At 36.9% G+C, this 13841-nt stretch overlaps 1 protein-coding gene across 1 annotated transcript in view; it reads left to right on the top strand.

The window, feature by feature from the left end:
• The window catches only part of LOC110454698 (importin-5-like), a 28627-nt gene extending 17899 nt beyond the window's left edge, over positions 1–10728 (top strand). Inside the window, exons 18-27 of the mRNA XM_021504350.1 lie at positions 421–577; positions 1112–1284; positions 2072–2183; positions 2838–2893; positions 3624–3746; positions 4108–4182; positions 4525–4669; positions 5058–5286; positions 6389–6530; positions 8304–10728. Coding sequence (XP_021360025.1) covers positions 421–577; positions 1112–1284; positions 2072–2183; positions 2838–2893; positions 3624–3746; positions 4108–4182; positions 4525–4669; positions 5058–5286; positions 6389–6530; positions 8304–8396 — 1305 coding nt within the window. The 3' untranslated portion in view covers positions 8397–10728. The remainder of the gene's footprint in view (positions 1–420; positions 578–1111; positions 1285–2071; positions 2184–2837; positions 2894–3623; positions 3747–4107; positions 4183–4524; positions 4670–5057; positions 5287–6388; positions 6531–8303) is intronic.
• Positions 10729–13841: the final 3113 nt, after the last annotated feature.

Raw genomic sequence — 13841 nt, 5'->3', positions numbered from 1 at the left:
GTCTTGGATCAATCTAGGTTTTAGGGGGATCTACCCTTTTTCAGAATTGAATATCACATCCGGGGAGGAGGGGGGGGGGGGGGGGGGGGGGGGGAAGGAGTGGGGTAAAAGTTGGTTGTTGAGGCTACTACAGAACTGGTCGACCGTAGTTGCGCTGATGGAGGATTCTTTTAGAGCGTTCCAATCGGTTAGTGTACGTGGGTAGAAGGATTGACTGTAGTTTTCAGTGTTGCACGATATCTGTTGTAGTTTCTGACGGTTGTTTCGTCGTGTGTTGGTACGGCTGACTGTGATGTAGTCGTCAGCGGGTATGGCTACTAGCCCATTGATGATCTTAAACAACAGTACTAGTCTGTCTTCAAATTCCCGCCCCAATACTTGCTTTAGAAGGGGAAAATAAACATGTATCTGTATTTTCAGCAAAGCTTTGGGATCCGCACAGCAGGACTTGAGGAAAAAGCCACTGCTTGCCAGATGTTAGTATGTTACGCTCGCGAGCTAAAGGAAGCCTTCGCTGAGTATGCCGAACAAGTTGTCAAAATTATGGTGCCTCTTCTTAAATTTTATTTTCACGATGGTAAGTTTGACCAAACTTTTATTTACATAAATTCAACAAAAGGTTTAGGTAGTTCAGACAAGAATTACTTGTTAGAGTTATGAGTGGTTATGTCATATTGTAATCAGTATCTACCTATCATGTATGTGTAGTGGAAATATTATTCTAATAGTTTGCACTTAAACGCTTGAATCTCAGTGGGAAATATTAATACTGTAACCCAGTTTAAATTATTGTTGTAAAATGAAAGCCTTAAGTTGAGCAGCAAATTGTCACTGAGGCCAGACAAAAACTATTTGGTGTTTCCGGTAACCCTACCTACCCTAATTGTTTGTACCTACCCTAAACTTTTGAAGGCAATTTTCAAAGAAGTACTGTTAAAGTCAAGATCACACTTCTATATAAACCATGTAACAGGAAATGAATTTACTTTTTGTCTGGCCTGATTAGACAGAGGTGTTAGCACTGGTGATGTAACAGAAACTCAGTGTCATTGTAGCATGATATTAAATTGTGCATTATTCTTTTTAAAAACCTCAAATATTTGTTGTACAGATATACGGATAGCAGCGTCAGAAAGCCTGCCATTTCTAATAGACTGTGCTAAGATTCGTGGGGAACAGTACGTAGCAGAGATGTGGCAATACATCTGTCCACACTTACTGAAGGCCATAGAGATTGAACCTGAGCAATCTGTACTACCAGAACACATGAACTCACTGGCAAAGGTAACAACAAAACCTCAAATCGGGGCTATAGAAGTCTCGCCCTCGATACTCCAGGGATTACGCTCACTTTTGCTCTCTTTACCCCTGGAGTATGTCATAGCAAAATTGAAGGCACACAGTTAGCTAATTGATTGGTCTCAGGTAAAAAAAAAACTGATCAAAATCGCTAGACTGACACCTGTCATTTAAGATCACAGAGGAGCAGCCCCCGACTTCAGAGCCAGTCAATTTTACTGTTACGCAACCCGACAAATTCTTCTGATGTACATCATATTCCAGGGGTGCAAAGAGCGAAAGAGAGTCTAACTCCTGGAGTATCGAGGATGTTGAAGACTACACATGATCAAAGATCATACACTGAATGTGTTTTAAAGGTTTCATTTACTTTCAACTTTTAAACTCTTGCTCTGAGCTCATTCTCTGGTTGATTTTATCTACATTAAAGAAAAATTGGAAAAAAGAAATGTGTATTCAAGAGGCAGGTCTAACAAAAGTGATTCACCCTTTGTGCTGATGGAAACAGTGTCATGTATTTAGATGTTTTTATCTGCAAATAATCACAACAATCCTCCCTGCAATATTGTCAGTCACTTATTTTGTGGAAATGTCTGCCTCTTAATTTGCAAGGAAAGTAAATGACACATTCCGTTGATTCTGGCACATTTAAACAAGTATTGATCAAGCGTTATTTACTTGCTTCATTGAAACATTGTGAAAATAATCTATTAGATAAACTAAAATCTTAACAGTTACTAATTAACACAATGATTATGTTTTATTATTTCAGTGCATAGAAAAACTAGGAAAAGGCTGTTTAACAATGGAGAACCTTAACTTATTGACACAACTTGTAGATAAACAGTTACAAGAACACTTTAAGAAACAAGATGAGCGACAAGGTGAGATTAAACACAATTCCTCTGGTCCTGTACTCATGAAACTGCTCAAACCAAATCTCTTTTAACTCGCTAAAATCATGTCAAACGATCAAGAAGTAAATGTAAACATTGAAAACAGTATTTTGCTTCAAGTCTCTTAATTCTTTCCCCAATCATTGACAGAATAAAGATTTTATTATTAATTTATAAACAAACAAAAACAAATTAGACTTGAGCACAAAATCCATGCTTCAGTCTGTATTTAATTAAGGTCTGAAACTCATAATTCCATGGCTAATGTAATATGGTCTTGAAACTCTCTCAATCCATCAAAAAAAACGAAAAAGAAGGGAATTTATAATCATTCCCAAAGCAGGTTTATTGACCAGAAAATTATCTGATGAAAAAACTTTCTTTAATATTTTCTTAATTAAAATACTAAAACTTTACAAGTATACAGTTGAAACTGTAGGAAATAATGGAAAATGTGAAAAGCAGGTTGCGTTAATGAACAAAACTTATCATGAATTATAAAAATGATTACAATAGTTTCTGACTTCAAACAGGTGCTCTTAATGGCTGTTGTACCTAATAGTAATACTAGATACAGATAATATGGACCTATGATATTTCTTTAAAATTTAAATTTAAATTGTTTATACTTAATTTTACCAGTTAAAAGAGTGGATGAAGATTATGATGAAGATGTGGAAGATGAACTTATGGATGAGGTTTGTGTTTGATAATACCATGATTTTGGTGGGTTCAGCTCCCTTGACCTTGAATGTCCTAATTCTCCTGAAGTACAACGTCGATTTCAATGAAATATTTAGTCTTGATCACTATGAAATATAGTTGTTAATTATGTAGTTTCAGAAAAGTTCATGCAGCACAATCGAAATGTCACCGGGTGTATGAACACACCTGCTTGATTTCATTGAGATTCTTTTGACATCTGCTAGGATTAATCAGTATTGTAGTTATGTAGTTTTATCACATAATGTATTGTGTTATCCAGTGAATATACCCATGTAATATGACCCATCGGCTGTTTGATTGGTTGTAAGTTTTAATTGTTTCGTCACAGACTTGCTCACTGGAGTCAAAATGGCGGCTTTTTACATTTTAACATTGTATGAAAATTGTTGTTTTACACGAATAAATGCCACAAATTTATGAAACTCGTCACAAATTTACATTTTAGCTCGCCAGAGGCTAAATTGAAAAATTCTTAGACTCGTGTCATAATCTCATATGAAATGCAAACTCATGTAAGATCCTATATATATGTCGTATTTGGCAAAAAGCTGCCATGTTTTTCAGGAAAAGCATACATACATATGGATGAGCAGGGAATATGTTTGCCTGTGTTAATTAATTAGTAACTGTTAAGATTTTAGTTTATCTAGATTTAGTTTGCCATTCTTGTTCTGTATGTGTTCAATGGTTTTGTTTCTATAGGACGATGAAGATGTGTACATCCTCAGTAAAATTGCTGATATCATTCATGCCCTGTTTGGCACACATAAGGAGGAGTTTCTGCCCATCTTTGAACAGCTCATGGGCTACTTTGTCCGGTTACTGGTAAGTAGTGTGCATAGATTTCACAGCTTTTTGGGAAAAGTCAAACTATTGTCCCCGGGGCTGCGAAAGATGTGCAAGAACCGTTGGTCTTAGCCGATTTCGAAAAATATGTGATATATGCTTAATGTGATTCATTGATTGTTTGCCAGAAACATGTCGATCTGTTAATGTAATTGCATACTTGCCCATTTCTTTGCTTTGAATATGATCACAATTAAATCTGTTAAATATTATAAGTACCGGTGCAGTACTATTTTAGTCCTCCGGTGACTACTATTCTATAATAGTATAGACCTTTAATCTGAATTTGTTTGATAGTTTGAAGTGGTAAAACACCACTACTACATGTTTTGTGTTACAGGGAGCAGAGCGGCCGTGGCCAGACAAACAGTGGGGATTGTGCATCTGGGATGATGTCGTGGAACATTGTGGTCCGGTAAGCATACAGTATGAGGTTTAAAAATATGTTCTAGCATCCGATATCAGCCTGTCATCATTATAATAAGCTGTAGATGTTTATATTTTTCTTAACCCTACATTTGTATGTATTATATTTGCATGCAAAAAGGGGCTTATATACTTTAGTGTACTGGATACACAGTTTGTAAAATTCAGCAGATTTGATTTACAGACATTAACACAAGGTTGTTGAAGTTGGAATTCAGTTCTTACATCATCAGAAATTGATAAAAAATAGATGTTACATGGGAGAAATTGTATTGAAGTTATTCTGTATGATTTGTTGTTGATATTTAATGAATTATGTTTTTATCCCCAGCACTCTGTGAAGTACCAGGAATATTTCCTACAGAGTATGATGACGTACCTCACTGAGAAGAGTGCTGAGGTTCGCCAGGCTGCTGCATATGGTGTTGGCGTCATGGCACAGTTTGGAGGGGATGTGTATGCACAAGCGTGTGCAGGTAAATTGAATGAAAATGGAGTTACCTCCCTTCTGTCTACAGGCCTGAAATAGACCAAAGTTAATAGGGTTGATTGATACATTGAACTATAGTCATTTCTAATGTTTTAATAACATATTTAGGTGCACGCCATTAGCCAAATTACTACTTTTTATCTTTAAAAACAATAATTTTTAACTGAAAAGAAATTGCCAAGAAATTCAGATTGGTTTAGAGAGTACTTATGTTGAGAAGTTTCACCGCTTGTTTTCTATGTAGGAACTGGTTTATACGTTACCAAATCAATAGAAAAATTAAACAAGGATATGAAATCGTAGAATGGTTATGTTCTTACTTCATGTAATAAAATCAATATTTTCGTAAATTTGTTATTATGTATCATTTGTAGAAGCCATACCTCTACTACTGAAGATGATACAGGATCCAGAATCTCGTGCTGTGGAGAACGTTAACCCCACAGAAAATGCAATTTCAGCTGTCACAAAAATTTGCAAATACAATTCGTCCAGAATCAATTTAAATGAGATATTAGGGGCGTGGATTACCTGGTTACCTGTTTGGGAAGATGAAGATGAGGCTGCCCACATATACGGCTACCTTTGTGATCTGATAGAAATGTAAGACTTCACAAACCTCATTTCAAGATGAGACCTTAAGATCAATTTGCCCATAGTTGTACAGTTTAACTCCTTCACCCCCGAAAACACATTTGGACTCTTACAATTCAAAGCTTGGAAAAGTTCATTATGAAATTTCAGGGGTGAATGAGTTAATACTGGTGTCTGGAATATGACAATTTTCTCATGTTTATTGCAAAAAGCTGCATATAAGAAAGTCCTGTAAATGCTGATAAAATTTCAGGTAACAGTTTCACTGTATTGTCTTTTGAGAACAGTTTATGTGTCATCCTTCAGCTGACAGATAGTGTAGTATCACCTTGTCTGTCTTGTCAACATTATCATTTGCACTTCGTAACAGCTCTATTTCTAATCACATCTTCGCCAAACTTGATGAAATTGTAGTACCTACTTGGATTATTAAAAGAGGAAAATGCCTTTTCTTGTAAAAACTTATTTCTGGTGTCTTCAATAATATTCAACAGTTTGGAAATGGGTAAAAGCTAAGGTTTACGTTATACACAATGTTGTAACGTCTTGAAAGGTTGCATCACGTTTAATACATATATTATTGTCTATAAAGTAAAACTTTGATATTACCTATTTCGGGTTTTCTATCAAAAGACAGGGGCCCACTTGTATAAAACATCTCAACTCTTGAGATTTCCTCAAGTCTAAGATTTCCCATAGACAATACATTGCTTGAGATTTTCCTTATGATGTTTTATACAAGTGGGCCAGGGTTAGTCAAGGTTGGTTACTTCAGCCTGATTGGCTGAAGATTACCCGTCCATAGTTCCTACTATTTTTAACCTCACAAGGCTGTGAAGTATTTTGCAAGAGTAAAACACATAAGGTCATTTGCTCCAAGGTCAAGATCATTAAAGGTTTAACGATACTCTGCAAAATTTACTTGATATATTGTGCTTCATTTCAATACAAACAGGCTGAAAATTACTTTTAACACAATTTTTTGATTTTTTTTTGAAATTTATCATAATCAGCTTTAATAAATAGTAGTAAGAAATGACTTTTGAAATTGATAATTTAAACATCATACAGCAAATTTGTCTTCATAAAAGAACATATTCTGTCCCAACAGAAACCATCCTGTTATTCTGGGGGAGAACAACAAGAATCTACCACAGATTGTGTGTATCATCGGTGAGGCACTACACAAAGAAGCGGTGTCATCAGAAGAGGACGTCTTCCAGAGACTTCTGAACATCGTCCGACAAGTACAGGTATGTGTCTGAATGTCTTGTACAAGCGACAAGTACAGGTATGTGTCTGAATGTCTTGTGCAAGCGACAAGTACAGATGTGTCTGGTGTGTGCGACAAGTACAGGTATGTGTCTGAATGTCTTGTGCAAGCGACAAGTACAGATGTGTCTGGTGTGTGTGACAAGTACAGGTATGTGTCTGAATGTCTTGTGCAAGCGACAAGTACAGATGTGTCTGGTGTGTGCGACAAGTACAGGTATGTGTCTGAATGTCTTGTGCAAGCGACAAGTACAGATGTGTCTGGTGTGTGTGACAAGTACAGGTATGTGTCTGAATGTCTTGTGCAAGCGACAAGTACAGATGTGTCTGGTGTGTGCGACAAGTACAGGTATGTGTCTGAATGTCTTGTGCAAGCGACAAGTACAGATGTGTCTGGTGTGTGCGACAAGTACAGGTATGTGTCTGAATGTCTTGTGCAAGCGACAAGTACAGATGTGTCTGGTGTGTGCGACAAGTACAGGTATGTGTCTGAATGTCTTGTGCAAGCGACAAGTACAGATGTGTCTGGTGTGTGTGACAAGTACAGGTATGTGTCTGAATGTCTTGTGCAAGCGACAAGTACAGATGTGTCTGGTGTGTGTGACAAGTACAGGTATGTGTCTGAATGTCTTGTGCAAGCGACAAGTACAGATGTGTCTGGTGTGTGTGACAAGTACAGGTATGTGTCCGAAGGTCTTGTGCAAGCGACAAGTACAGATGTGTCTGGTGTGTGCGACAAGTACAGGTATGTGTCTGAATGTCTTGTGCAAGCGACAAGTACAGATGTGTCTGGTGTGTGTGACAAGTACAGGGATGTGTCCGAAGGTCTTGTGCAAGCGACAAGTACAGATGTGTCTGGTGTGTGTGACCAGTACAGGTATGTGTCTGAATGTCTTGTGCAAGCGACAAGTACAGATGTGTCTGGTGTGTGTGACCAGTACAGGTATGTGTCTGAATGCCTTGTACAAGTGACAAGTACAGATGTGTCTGGTGTGTGCGACAAGTATGGGTAGTGTCTTATTATTTTGTGTGCGAGACAAGTGTCTTAATGTAATGCATGCAACAAGTATAGGTATGTGTTTCGTGCAATGTACAAGTACCATATGAGTATAAATAACAACTGTGTCTCAAAAGGGTTGTACAGTCGCAGAATAACTAGATGATTCTCAAAAATTTGCCTAGAAGATGGATGCTTAAAGGCTGTTCCAGAATTTACTGTATGGAAGGGATGGTAGGCACTTTTCCAGAGGCCCACACAGTTTAAATGTCATAACTTCTCTATACTACACTAAAACTGAATATGATAGTTTGCCCTGGAGTTACTACACCTTGAAGCATCCATTTGCAAAACCTTTTAGTGATTTTTTCAGAGTTAAGTTATGATTCTATTTCTGGTTTCTTTGAAACTTTAAAAGAATGATACAGTACTTTTCTCATTCATGGAACAATGTTTTATTTGAAATATTACTCGTAAACAAAAGTGTGTTATTTTTATTTCTTTGCTTTTTAGAGGGCATTAATAGATTTTCTAGAAATAACTCAAAATATGTGTAAAGAAAAATGAGTTGTTGCAGACTTCCTTACAAGCCTTACTATTTATTAATGGTGAAAGTGTTGTAGAACCTTACTGTAAGGATGTCTGTCAGTTGTTCTAATATTCAATTCTTACAAAATATACCTTGAATATTTTTATGTTCAAGTCCTGTTAAACCTGTATAGTGGTACTTAATTGTATGATGTCTCTATAATTTCAGAGTAACCCAGAACTGTTCCAGGTGTGTGTTCAGCTCTTAACACAAGACCAGCAGCAAGCCCTATCGGAGGCCCTCACTGCTGCCCAGAGCTGAGGAACATCTTTGCCTTTATGGACCTATTAAACCAGTAGTGTACATCACTAATGCTAACGCCAAACCTGCGATTCTGATGTCCACAATTTCGGGCTCACCCCCAATTTCTTCATGTCTTGGCAGATTTGACAGCGTTTTGGGGGTGCTTTCTTGGAGTAGTTGCTGTTATAGGCAACTCTGCTTACTGCATAATTCAAATTTTAACTCCCATTTAGGATTTTCGGCAAACACTTGTTTCACAGATTTTTAAATGAGGAGTTTATGTGCAGTGTTCACAGACCGTGACCAAGTGTTGCCACGTATGGAAAGCCTGTGTGAAGGGAACTTGGTGGCAGAGTTGTAGGATCTTCTGTATACTTCGTATGCTGAGGGTGCGGTGAAGCAATGTTTACCAACTTTTGCTGGAGGATTTTGTGTGATATCTGCTGCATACAGAAAGTGGACGCAAAATTATATTTATGTGTTGTGGCTCCTTGCGTTTTTCGTGCCAGGTCAGGTCGTCCGACCTATTTTTTGCTAGGATTATATCCACGGGACATAAACATTTATGTGATATCCGGTTACCGTAAAAATGATAAAAGGGCATCAATTTGGGGATGGTTATTAATGTATCCATTCAAGGGAGTTAATCCACGGTTATAATCCCTGACATTCATAAACATTATTTCTCCCATAACACAAAATTGAAATAAAGACAATGTGATGACATGCTTCCTGCTGCTGTTTTACTCAGAAATAATAATAAAAAATGTGAACCATTAACTTGGAGTGATGAAATTAAACAAACAGTCAGTATTAGAGAAATACCGACAGTACTCTAGGGATATTTGGAGGTAAAGACATTATGATGTCTTAGATATGAAGTAAAGGAAGCATCTTCTTCAGGACGTTTTTATTCCAAGATCGGTCTTTCAACAGTAGTGCTCACCTTTATTTGAGGTATCTTTCGTATGATTCGGTGAATTAAGTGTGCACATTTCTGTGACCATTGCTGCTTCGGTCCACAGCCAAGCCCTGTCAGTGTTGAAAAGTATAGCTGCAGAGTGAAGTTTCGTAGCAAGTTGGAGTGCATGACAAGTTCAGAGTGTTCCTACTAGCCATAGTCTTGAAATTGCTGGTGATTCCTATTATAAACTCTGTTTGTGTAGCTCCTTTGTGTAATCATTCTCAAAATTGAGAAAATGAGATATTTTTCTTTTATCCATAAAATACAAGGATATCCTATATTGTTAACTGTGGCTGATTGTACAGACTTTGTTTTGTGTCCTGTTTTACCGGATTGTTTTGTTACCTGATTTGTGGATTGTGTTAATATTGTTATTAGATATTACGTTAATGTCTGCATGTTTATACTATCCGTACTCGAAAGCAAGTGATGTATACATAGTACCTTATAAAATTATGGGATCATGGTTACGAGTTCAAAGTTTGGTTAACTAGTAATAACTTGCGATGGTATCGACACTATTTTCTTTCATATTTACTGCCGAATTTGGGAGTATTATCTTTTCATTTTAATTGGATCCAGAGTTATAGAATCACTCCAATTTGATGATCTTTTTGATGATAACAGTAATTTATCCTCATAAGATTCTACATAAGGAGGACAACCCCGAATATTCATATGTACACAATAAAAAATACACCAAAGGTGGCAAGACATGGTTGTACAATTCCTCAAACTCAACTCTCGCAGCTGGTAAATTTGCGTCAGCAGCTAGTAAAAACAGCAAGTAAAATTTTTGCTGACATATGTTGATATACTAGCAGCAAAGAGGTCTTCGTGTCTTTCAGTGATTCAAATTATGACCAGTATATGGTCATGATCAGATATGGGACTTTGAGAGGTTGATGGATATGATTTGTATACCCCTGCAAGTTGATTTCTACAGAATACAATTGTCAAGATTGAAATGCTTTTAACCCTTTCACCATTGTAGACCATAATGGACTTATCTAGAGCAATGCATGGTAGAGTCTACTAATGTTACATAGGGGTGAAATGCTTTTAAAGTATCCCTGAATGTTTGATGCATACTATCAGGAATCACTTCTACAAATTATTATGTTTGAAATCGTGTGTGTGTGTGTGTATACCGCAACTAAAATTATTTATTGCTGTTATGTACCTTCCTATCTGACTTTTATGAAGTCGAAAGGTATTTTTCTTTTCATTTATGTTTTTGCTCTCTATCAAAGGCCAACTAGTCTGTTTTTTTTCTGTAAAAATGCAGTAAGGGTATTATTTACTTGAAAAATAATCAGAATATCTTTTTAAATGATTGTCATTCTAGGTCTGCTAAATCGTGATTAAATTGTGTCTTCAAATCCATTTTGAATGCTGTGTTCTTTACTGGGTTGTTCCCCTGGTAACAACAACAGTGTCTGCTTACTGTCATAAGTGGAAAATCTAATAAATTTAGCAATGAATTCATTTCTTGGTGAAAGATCATGAAATTTTTTGTAAGGTTTAGCAAAAAAACAATTTAAAGGCATTATGAACTCTTGGTTTCAGTATAATCTATTACCTGTTCACAAACGCTACTGATTTACCTTACATGAGGAAAATTGGGAGGAATCAGGTTTTGGCTGTATTTCCCATATATCTGTGACACTAAAGGAAAACAGAAGTAACAGAAGGAAAATGTGGACACAATTTGGGCCAAAAATGTTGTACCAGACAGTTCAAATTATATGTTTATTTTGGTTTAGAATTACACAATCATCAATTTTACATGACCGGAAGATGAGTAAAAATTTCTGCTCAAAAACAAGTTAAATATCGTGCTGAAAACATTTTGATTCCTAGTCCGAATTATTCTGACGTTTTATCGACTTTTTTCATATCGGGCTGTCGTCGATTAACGTCAAAACTCCGGCCCTCTATAATATGCGGGAAATATGCGACCCGCACCCGGAGCGCACTTCAAACTGATATTTTAGAAACAAATCGTCACTTTCACACACATGTCGCACATGGATCGAAAGATCTATTCTTTATGCACTAGGTGGTATCAATAAGATGTTTCAAAGATCATTACGAAAAGCATTTTCCAACGTTTTCTATACCAACCCATGTTTTTTATGGAAATTAGGCCCTGAGAAATGTCACATGACTTGACGAGATCTCGCGTTACCGAAGGTATTTCACAACGTTATGACGTTGGCCGGTGAGATTTTAGTCACGTGGCATTGGAAGGCGGGGCTATTTAAAAACTAGAGTAAAACAGAGTAAGTTTGAAAAAATATGTTTTTAGTGATTGTATTAGTTGTTTGAGGCATGTTATGTATGTTCATCTTGTGCATAAAGAATAGATCTTTCGATCCATGTGCGACATGTGTGTGAAAGTGACGATTTGTTTCTAAAATATCAATTTGAAGTGCGCTCCAGGCGCGGGTCGCATATTTCCCGCATATTATAGAGGGCCGGAGTTCTGACGTTAATCGACGACAGACCGATATGAAAAAAGTCGATAAAACATCAGAATAATTCGGACTATTTGATACCAGACTCATTGAATGAGTGATATGATATTGGGTGGTCGGTGAGATTTTGTTGTCGGAGGAAAGAGAAAAAATATCAAGATTTTTCCTCTATGTTTTATCCTGGAAATATTTGTGAAAATAAGGAGTAATAGGGTTCCAACAATTTATTAATTGGTCAATAGTTTTTAGCCAGCATTAAAAATGAAACCAATATTCAATTTACATAGGTTTTGATAGAAATCTGAAGATTTCATATGGGAAATTTCCAGGGACGTTTACACGTTAAGATTGATTTGTTTGCAGATCACATGTGGTACATTCCTCTTAGCTTTAGTATTTGTGAATGAATCTCCTTGTATTAAAACTTGTTCAAAGAGTGAACAAAAGTATAAACACTATATTTCAGTTTTGAGGAGTTGTCTGCCCATACTGTTGTGTAATTGAGACGTGTCATTATCATGTTTTTCCTCTTGCGACTTTCAATGCTTTTCTTTATATTTTCCTTGGTTTTGTGTACTATGCCATACTGGGTATTCTTGTCGGAAAGTGTTATGGTGTCAGCAACAATAAATGTATTGATTACCGTTGATTTCTTATATTGTGTGATACCTATTTTCACAACACCAGTTGGAAATCATAATTTCTTCATCCGCGATACTCCAGGGGTTCCGCTCAATAACACTCTGCACTCCAGGAATATGTCTTAGCAAACCGTAGAGCATGCTGCTAGCTATTTGATTGGTCTTAGGGGGGAAAACCTGACCAATCGCTCGGCTGATACATGTCCTTTGAAGAAAAATAGGGACTGCCGACTTCAAAGCAAGGCAATTTTACTGTTACGCGGCCTTGAGATTCTTTTGATATTCATCAAGGATTCAGCTTCTCTCTTTATCTCATCCACAAGGTGTTGTACACTGAAGCATACATTTTGTCATGACATACTAGGGGTGCAAAGAGCGCAAGTGAGCGTTACTCCTGGAGTAATGATCATGTGACCTGTGAGTTCGTACATGTTGGTGAAATTAAATGAGCACAAAATAGAAGTAGCCCGCAGTATTTGATCTTAATTGAAAATTGTCAATAACAGAAAATAATAAGATTGTTGAAATTTCGTGAAACTATCAAAAATGTTGGCAATGACAATTTCCTGTCCTACTTTTTAAAGCAGGTTCTATGTATACTCAGTACAGAAAAGAAAGCGGATTTTAATGTGACACCCATCGACATCTAAACGATCTATACGCTACATGCAAGATGGTCTAGGTGATCTATCCAACATCAAAATGCTGTTTTGTTGCAGTTAAGTTCTGACAATATGACTTGCATGTACTGGCACACAATGTTTTGAAAAATTGCTTCATTATCATGGCATTGTAAAAATGGGAATACCATCGGCCTAAAAATAACATGTATATCTCAAGTACGCTACAACTTTACAGTGCCACTGCAGACTTTTACACTAACACTACCAACATACTCGGGTTCAAGAATGCAGCAATCCACCAAGCCTACATGCCAACACCTCCAGATTCTACTCATCGCCATATAACAATCTGGATTCATACAAATCTAGGTAACACCCAATTGCAACAACAGCGTATATTGGCTAAGTTAAGGTGATTGTTATGGTGACGCCCCGTTCAACTTGGACAAGAATGCCACGCTTTTTAATCTGGCCACTTTCAGTTAGTTTGGACTGATAAATACACAGTGACCAAATAATGTCTTGTGGCCACTTATCACAGGAAGAAACAATTTTGCAGGTACAGTTTAGATTTATATAGCAGTCGTTTAACAAGGTCTGCCAATTAACAGCAAGTCGGACATCGATCAAATTTGGTTAAGACCATTCAAAAGTAGCACTCCTGAGAGCACGCCAACATATTTTCCTCGGAATTCGTGAAAGTCCGGGCATCATCTCGATGCATATTGGTGACATTTCAATGAGTATTTCTTCCA

This window comes from Mizuhopecten yessoensis, unplaced genomic scaffold (assembly GCF_002113885.1).
Source record: "Mizuhopecten yessoensis strain PY_sf001 unplaced genomic scaffold, ASM211388v2 scaffold8035, whole genome shotgun sequence".
In the NCBI taxonomy this organism is placed as follows: Eukaryota; Metazoa; Mollusca; class Bivalvia; order Pectinida; family Pectinidae; genus Mizuhopecten; species Mizuhopecten yessoensis.
Note: the sequence above shows the minus strand (reverse complement) of the source record. Positions and strands in the feature narration are given on the sequence as shown.